This window comes from Lithobates pipiens, unplaced genomic scaffold (assembly GCF_037356315.1).
Source record: "Lithobates pipiens isolate NorthernLeopardFrog02 unplaced genomic scaffold, aLitPip1_a1.2 Scaffold_8, whole genome shotgun sequence".
NCBI classification, from domain to species: Eukaryota; Metazoa; Chordata; class Amphibia; order Anura; family Ranidae; genus Lithobates; species Lithobates pipiens.
Window position 1 is genome coordinate 647,187,356 of NW_027507903.1, and position 9,457 is coordinate 647,196,812.

At 46.1% G+C, this 9,457-nt stretch overlaps 1 protein-coding gene across 1 annotated transcript; it reads right to left on the minus strand.

Annotated features, from left to right (window-relative positions):
• Nucleotides 1–3,549: 3,549 nt before the first annotated feature.
• Nucleotides 3,550–6,654, minus strand: LOC143961681 (E3 ubiquitin/ISG15 ligase TRIM25-like). Its single transcript, XM_077471000.1, has one exon. It carries the CDS (start codon nt 6,524–6,526, stop codon nt 4,925–4,927), a length of 1,602 nt encoding a protein of 533 aa, XP_077327126.1. The 5' UTR covers nt 6,527–6,654; the 3' UTR covers nt 3,550–4,924.
• Between the last annotated feature and the right edge of the window lie 2,803 nt (nt 6,655–9,457).

Consider the following 9,457-nt stretch of genomic DNA (forward strand, 5'->3'; position numbering starts at 1 on the left):
GACACAGCACAGGACTAAAACTTCAAGGGACAAGGGAATTTAAACTGGAATGGTTGGCAATTATGAGACAGCTGCTTTGGGCCCCACAACAATGACAGGGCCCAGGGCAGCTGCCCCTTTTGCCCTGCCTTAAAGACGGCACTGCATTTCTATTGCATATTATATGCAGAATGGTAACTGGGATAAAGGTTCTGTTCCCTTTAGTACGGAATTTACATACCTAGTGAATTGTGGACTTTTTGATTATTTATACATTTTTTCACTGACCCGTGTTTTACCACTATGGATTTTTTATGTGATTAGCCATCATTGGTATCTTGTATACTTAGTCACATTTTCACATATAAATTTATATGTTTTCATATCAGCGCTACACTATTTTTCTTCTGTTTTGTGACAATTAACCGCTTGCTTACCGACACTTAAACCCCCCCTTCTGCACAGACCAATTTTCAGCTTTCAGCGCTGACGCACTTTGAATGATAATCGTACAACATTGTACCCAAATTACATTTTTATCATTTTTTTCACACAAATAATTTCTATTTGTGGTATTTAATCACAGTTGGGATTTTTATTTTTTGCTAAACAAATAAAAAAAAAGATGGGAAATTTTGAAAAAAAATAATCCTGTTTCATAGTTTGTTATAAAATTTTGCTCCTTCATTGATATGCGCTGATGAGGCAGCACTGGTGGGCACTGATAGGCTGCATTGATGGGCACTGATAGGCACAGATAAGGCGTCACTGATAAGATGGCACTGATGGGTGGCACGGATGGGTGGCCCTGATAGGTACCACTGATAAATAGCACTGATGGGCACTGATAGGTGGCACTTATAGGTGGCACTGTGGGCACTGATGGATGGCGCTGGTGGGAACTGGTAGGCGACACTGTTGTGTACTGTTGGTGGCACAGGTGGGCACTGAGGAGCAGCAGTTCTCCGTGATCGGGACTGATGTCCCTCTCACGGCCCCCCGGTGATCAGATTTTCTATTTCTCCTCACTCTGTCAGTGCGAGGAGAAAAAATTGCCGATTACCGGCTCTGTTTACATCACATGATCAGCTGTCGTTGGCTGACAGCTGATCATGTGGTAAGGGGTTCGGATCGACCCCTTACTCCGATCTGTGATCAGCCAAGTCTCATAGACTCACTGATCACAGAGCGCGGCACACACATCCTGCAGGGCATGCGCAGGCTGCTCAGGCATGGGAGGACGTCAATAGACGTAGTCCCGGCAAAGCAAGTCAGCGTTGTAGCCGTCATTCGGCTATAGCACGGATCTGAACAGGTTAAATACCACCAAAAGAAAGCTCTATCTGTCTCAAAAAAATTATAAAAATGTCATACGAGTACAGTGTTGTATGACCGTGTAATTGTCATTCAAAGTGTGACAGCGCTGAAAGCTGAAAATTGGCCTGGGCAGGAAGGGGGGGAAAAAAGGGCCGGTATTGGAGGGGTTAAGAACATTCAATTATAATTTTGATTGTGTATCAACTGTATATGTTATACTATTTTTGTTTTAACATGCTATTTTTTTTCCTGAAGAGGCTGAGTGGAATAAAACTTCAATGGGGCCACCAGACATCTACTGAGGACCACACCGACCTCATTCCATAGAATGAGAAGAAGACGTTGTCCCTCTAATCTCTGTCATCTCACCATCCATTCCAACAACAATATTCCCAGAAGATTAGATGTGCATTTCATGTGTTTTATTCATGTTATATGCTGTAAAATCCCCCCTTTTGTAGACCTCCCGAAGCCCCGAGACTGCTGCTGGGTGCCGCCATCTTGGATGTGATCTCAGCAGCCTCAAGTTCCCCTCTATAGTATTCCTCTTCCCTCCTCCCCCGACAGCGAAATGAAAAGGTTCCTGAAGTGTTCAGCTGTAATATGACATATGGAAGTGTAACTTTTATCACCCAGAGAGCAGCCGGGGCCCCGTTCATCTGAAATCTTTATAACACTGAGGGCCACAAAGGGGGAGCGAGAGGAAGGTATGTAGACCAAACTTAGACCATTGGTCCAGTCTGCAGACCCAACAACTTCTTCATGTTTTCACATAGAAAACTCTTGTATGGGGGGACAATTAGAGGAGTGGCAGTGCGTCCATTAGGGGCGGCCGGGCACTGCCCCCTCTGTCACCCCACCCCCTCTGTGTAGAATGGATATCCATGGCCACTGTAGCCGCCCCCTATTCAGGTGTCCGGCCCCTTTTCGGATGCCGGGTGCCTGAATTCCAGCGGCGGGGGTGTTTTATAGAAGCACCAGATTAGAGCCATAGGCTTCAATAAAGGTGGGCTGTGAGCGCAGAGCATTGCACCCGCAGTCCCCCCAGGTGTGTTAGAAAAGGGAATATATATTACCTATTCTAACACTGAACCGCCTCTCAGCCAATCAGGAGACGTGGGCCTAATACCCCTCACCTGATTGGCTGAAGGCACAGGCGCTCCGATTGGACACCTAATAGAATGGAACAGAAGAGAGTGAGAAAAATGGAGGACACCGGAGCCGCTGCCTGACCCGCTGCTCACCCACCATCCCGCAGCTCACCACCTGACCCGCTGCCTGATCCCCCACCAAGCTGGGGTAAGTGCCGGACAGTCAGCGAGCAGCAGGTGGGCGGGTGAGTGGGCAGGGGGGTGTTGGCTCAGTGGCTGCATTTTAGGGGAACAAGTGGCTGCATTTGATGTATTTTTCTGAAATTTTTTGTTTGCGCCCCCTCAAACTTGTGAGCACCACCCACCACTGAATTAGAGGGAGACAGTCCACAAGTGACCAGCTAGTGCCGGGCTGTCTTATTGGAAAGCCCAGAATTCTCTGTAACACGACGTCATGGAAGAGATCTGTATTAAATGTTTATTTCTAATATGAAAATTTCATACAAGTAATAAGAAAAGTGACATAAAAGATCAGATTATAAATCTGTAAATATTCCACAAAAATGAATAAAACAACCAAAAGTCATTATAGATTATCATTCAGCATTTTATATTCGGGTAAAATGAAAATAAACACAACAAGAAATTCCCCGGCTGTGACTTCCATTACACCTGTACTGAGGGGAATATGGAGGGGCCATTGCTGGACGTCTTCTGAAAATGCTATTCTCCTGGCTGTCTGAGGACTCGGTATTTGGGGACACTGACCTGGAACAATCATGCCGATCAGGAAATCAGAGTTAAGTCAGAACTCCGAGTCTGAATACTTGTTCCGGGTTACTGACATAGAAAGTACAGAAGCCATTGGATCAGAATGACAGCCAGGGAACTAGTATTCTTTAGAAGTAGTTATCAGTGGCGGCCACCATACTTCCTCCATACAGATTCCTAGAATACAATTGTGTAGGATGCAGACAGGTTAGTGTGTGATGATATATTAGCAGTATGTGTCTCCTTTTTCTCTCCTGTACATCCTGAGGAAGGTGAGAGCTCTATGCTGCTCTGTACACACACACCCCGGGTTATACCGCTCCTCTTCATCTGCCCCTCCCTCAACCATTCACCCCTCCCCCCTCCCCTGATCTCCATGAGTCCCCCCAGTACAGACAGAGCTCATCACCCCCCACCATCTACCAAACCTCACTTCTGTCCTTCCCAGTCCCCCCCCACATGGGGTCATGTGACCTCTCCTAGATATAGAGGTGACCACATCCTATCCCATCACAATGACCACACTGCATTCTCTGTACTAATGGATCATCTCCACCCTGTGTGCCTTATCATGGCTGGACATAGCGCCACCATGAGGAGGAGGGGCAGAACATCGGGGGAAGGGAAATTGCTGATAAAATATGGGAACTTCCTGTTTGGAAAAGTAGAACTAAAGACAAAAACTTTTTGTTCATTTTGGAGAGAGTAAGGGAGGGTTATAACCTCTGTTAGTAATTTATTACCATCTATTTTCCATTGGGGAGATTTCCCTTCACTTCCTCTCCAATAACCAAAACAGGAAGTGACAGGAAATGCCTCCAAAGTGAGGAAATCCCTGGTTGTCACCAGAACTAGTGTCCCCATTGGAGGATTTCCCCTCTATTCCAGTTCTGGTAGCAACTTAGAATTTGGGATTTTCTTTCACTTTGGGTGATAACATTCACCAGGACAAATGGAGAGGGGGGCTCTCTCTAAATGGGAGGGAGACAGCAATAAAAACCTGACAGGGGCTCTATTCCCTCTCCACGTTAGATAGGTAGATAGATCCCATCCCCCTCACTAGGGATGCACCAATGCCGGCGAGTACCAATACTTTCGGCCAAGTACTCGCTGATAACAAGAACCGATCATTTCTGATGAGTTTTGCATCTATGAAAAATGAATGGGCGCAAATCGCACTGCAAAGAATTTGAAGTGGAATGCGGTGCGATTTCTGTCCAAGTCTCATAATGTTCCCCCACCGCTCCTGTGTGAAGCCGAGCTTGTCATAGTGATTTCAGCCTGGGGTGACACAGGAGCAGTGCGGCAAACTCCATGCGATTCACACAGGAATCACACCACATTTTTGCAGTGCGATTTCCACCCATTTATTTTGTATGGACACAAATTGCAGCACAAAGTGTTGTTACTGGTGAATCCCCACCCCTCGCTATAATTAGAGATATTCCAGCCAATCACAGTGATCTGAGAGGGAGGGATGGAGAAGTCTCATAGAAATGTATTTATCATAGAAAACCCTGCGGGACTAATAACATGTAATAGGTGCTCTATCCCTCTAATACTATGAAACTAAGTAAGTATAAAAAATGACAATCATCATAGTAAGAATAAAAATGGAAAACAATCACATCAGATCTCAGAGCAAGAAATAAGTGCAAATCCCATTAAGTATGAAGTCATATGAATGGAAGTTCATTAGTGAAGACAAAACAATTGTTTATCCAAATAATGTGATGTGCCAAAATCCCTCCACTCCAGTGCCAACCTCATTGTATTACACCCACCGAGTGCCCAGGACTCCTTCCCCTCCCCCCACATATCTTTATACAACCTCCCCCTACCCACATCCCAGCATGGAGGGGCTCAGTGAAGGTGGTGGTGAAGGTGTGGAGGTGTCGGATCGGGTCACACAGATCATAAAAGGAGATCCGTCCGACCCCATAATCCAGATATATCCTGACTCTGTTACTGGAGATATTGGAGGGTAAGAGGATCCATTTACTGTCATGCATCACCAAATACTGATCACCATTCCTGTACAAACACCAGGACTTCTTATTATATCCAATCACTGACTGCCCCCCTCTCCTGTCTATACTGGGGTAACACATCCCGACTATCCATCCATCTGATCCCCCGACATCCACTTCCCAGTAATGTCTCCCTGAGGAGAAACTCCGACTGCTCAACACCTGATACCAACCCTGAAATCTCTCTGGTGTTTTGGGGCGATTCTGTTTTCTATCTGTCCTGGATACAGTTTTCCTGTCATCTGATATATGGAGATTATTATGAGCTGTATTTACATCCAGTAATATGTCTGGAGCTCCCTGTATATAGGAGGATACATTTATCTCTATTATTGTATCAGATAATGTGTGTAATGTGTGTGACATCCCAGCCACATCCAGACCCCCTCCATCATGGAGGAGCTCCTCATGTCTCTCTCTGTCCTCATTATCTCCATCCTCAGTATCACACAAGTCACCTGTGTCTGATTCCTGTAAGACAGTCAGTGGATCCGTCACGTTACACAGCTCCTCAATGTGACGCAACTTCCTGGACAGCTCCTCCTTCTTTATTTCCAGATCCCGGATGGAGATGGAGATCCGCTCTGCCCTCCCGGAGATGTCCCTCAGGACTCTCTTCTCCAGGTCTTCCAGACGTCTCCTGAGATCTCTAAACAGGGCAGTGACTCTCTCGGTGTCACCAGCTGCTTCTTCTTCTACTTTCCTCCGGTGTTCCTGCAGACTCTGGACTCTTTCCTCCGTCTCCTCTCTCTTTGTCAGAAGTTTCTGCAGAACATTCCTCAGTGTCTCCTTCTTCTTCTCAGAAGCCTCATCCAGTGACTCCATCTCATGTCCTTTATGTCCTCCAATCACACACAACATACAGGCACAGGAATTATCCTCAGTGCAGTAATACTCCAGGATCTTCTTATGGATGGAGCATTTCCTGCTCTCCATGGACAAGGTGGGGTCACATAAGACGTGTTCTGGGGACTTTTTGTGGACTCTCAGGTGTTTATCACACAGAGAAACCTCACAGTGCAGACAGGATCTAACAGCAGGTACAGGAGAGTCCACACAGTGAGTACAGAAGACCCCGGACTCCTCCTGATGTGGCTGAGCAGACAGGAAATTCCCCACTATGTTGCGTAGTGTTATATTCCTCTGCAGTGCAGGCCGATCCGGAAACTTCTCTCTGCATTCAGGACAGGAATATCCTCCAGACCCCCCCTGTGTATCAATCACACGACCAATACAGACCCGGCAGAAGTTGTGTCCACATCTCAGGTTTACAGGATCTGTATAAATGTTCAGACAGACGGAACATTCCAACTCAGCTCTTAGATCAGAAGACGCCATCGCTGACAGCAGACGAGGAAATGAAATGAAGTTCTCTGACACCGGAGAAGAATGCAGTTGGGAGGGTCACTTCCTCCTACACAGGGCGAGGCTGGGCTGTGACTTGTACTTTATTCATAGGATTCGTTATATGGAGGGACACCAATATTGGAAGAATCTCCTCCATAATGTGCCGGTCTCGGGAAAATATAGGTCACTCTGGTGATAATTAGGACCTCTGTCAACAAACATTTGTTCAGAACTGATTTTCTCTCCTAGGGATGAGCCGAACACCCCCCCCCCCCCCCCCCCCCCGTTCGGTTCGCACCAGAACCTGCGAACAGACCAAAAGTTTGCACGAACGTTAGAACCCTATTAATTACAATGTATGCGAACGTTCAAAATCTAAAGTGCTAATTATAACAGCCAATGTGCATGTTATTGTCCTAAAAAGGGTTTGGGGACCCGGGACCTTTCCCCCAGCGGACATGTATCAATGCAAATAGAGGTTTTAAAAACTGACGTTCTTTCTGGAGCAGTAATTTTAATGATGCATAAAGTGACAAAAAAAGTGAAATATTACTTTAAATATCGTACCTGGCTACTTTACAAACTGATCCTGACCCACTCACATTGATCACTACCTAAGTACACTAAAATCTGGTCAGAGGAACTTGGGAGAGATATAACCGATGAGGAGTGGAGTAGGGTCTTTTTCTTCACCCACAAATCAACAATTTCTAGTTACGCACAAGAGAAGAACTACAAGCTGGTGTCAAAGTGGTACCGGGTCCCGACCAATCTCAAAATAATGTATCCCTCCACCTCCGACATTTGTTGGAGATGCAACTCCGCAACAGGTACGTACATTCACATTTGGTGGGAGTGTGCTGTACTCCTCCCGTTTTGGACACAAATCTTTCAGATCTATTCAGATATCTATGAAAAACCGATTCCGCCTTCTACCGCCATTGCCCTTCTGTCTCTTCTCCCGGGCTCCATCGAATCTCAGAAAAACAACTTGCTAAAAATTTTTCCTCTGTGCAGGGCGACAGCTGATCCCTAGACATTGGAAAACCACCACCTCCCCATCCTTATTAGAATGGGAGGGTGAAATTAACAACTTGATGCTCATGGAGGACATGCAAGCAAAGGTACTTGATCAACAGGCTAAATTCTCCTTTACCTGGAGTATATGGAGGCATTACTCTACTTCAGACAAATTAAAACGTAGACTCTTAGGCCGCGTACACACGGGCGGACTGTTCGCCCAACTTAGTCCGCTGAACAGTGTTTCAGCGGACAATCCGCTCGTGTGTGGGCTTCAACGGACTGTTTCAGCGGACAGTCTGACGAACAAAGTCTTACGGAATTTCCGTAAGACAGTCCGTTCAAACTTGGTTTTGTCCGTCCAAACTTGGTTTCAGCGGACAGTCCGCTCGTGTGTAGGCAAGTTGGACGAACTAAGTATGGCGCATGCTCAGAAAGGGTTTACACGGCCGAAGGTTGCATTGCAGTGTATTGGCCATCGTTTTTCTAGTCCCGTCGTACGTGCTGTACACGTCATCACGCACGCTTTCAGCGGACTGTCTGCTCATCGTGTGTGGTCAAGTCCGTTCATGCTAATTTTGAACGGACTGTCTGTCGGATTGTCTGACGAACTTTGTTGGGCAAACAGTCCGCCCGTGTGTACGCGGCGTTAGCAGTCACATCCACCTGAGCCATAGATCTAATCTCTCTGGAAGACCTTAGGTCTTAGCCCTTGTACACACGATCGGAGATTCCGACAACCAAATTCCAACGGATTAATTCCGGAAGAGGTCCGGAAGTGATGTTGCATACACACGGTCAGACTAAGTTGTCGGAAAATCAGATTGTACATAACGTGATGATGTTATTTCGTTACGATGGGACTACGTTCAGGCTAGTAGCCAATAGCTTTGGTCTAGGAATTTGATCTGAGCATGCGTGGCACTTTGTCCGATCGGAGTAGGCTACACGTGATCGGAGTATGTCCGATAGGAGCATTTTGTCGGAAAATTTTACCGGCAAGTTGGAAAACTTGGTCCGTTGGATATTCCAATGGAAACAGTCTGATGCAGACCACGCACAGTCGGGAATATCCAACAAAACAGTCCGATAGGAAACATTCCATCGGAATTTCCGACCGTGTGTACAAGGGCTTAGGCACTGAAACTCCCAGTCTCAATGAAGCTCGCTGTCTCTTTGCTCTGCACCTTTCCCCTCCTGTCCCTCCTTTCTCTCTTATCTGCCTTTCCCCCCCCACCTCTTTCCCCCACCTCTTCTTCTTTCCTATCCTATCAGGCCTCTCTTGGCCTTTCTACGTGCCTACAGGCATCCTGGTTCACTAAATGGTAATCGCCGCCGATTGAGGGTTCCATATGGACCTTGTCCTTTTGGTCAGGCTCATCGTAGCAGACTTAGCACTAATATCCGCCCTCCCCTGGTACTGGACACAGCAAGTTCCCATAGGGGCGCCCAGTCCAGGGAGTAGGATACTTGTATGATTTACATGCTTACTACTGTGAATATAGATGGGAACCTCAATGTGCTACATGACTGTAACAGTATGCCTTATCCTACCATTACCTGTAAAGTATATACCGTGTTTAACATTGTTGGACCAGCCAGTCCATTGTTGGACACCTGGCTCTGTTCCCACCTTATGTTTTTTTATTGACTTTACAATCTTCAACTGCTTATATTCTGATAAAAAAAAAAGATTAATAAAAATTTATTGAACCTAAATATCGTACCTGGGGGGTGTTTAAAGTATGCCTGTGAAGTGCCATGTGTTTCCCGTGTTTAGAACAGTCCCTGCACAAAATGACATTTGTAAAGGAAAAAAAGCCATTCAAAACTGCTTGCGGCTACTAAAGCATTAATTAAGTAATTATTAATTAATGTCTTGTCCTGGCAATATGGAGGAAA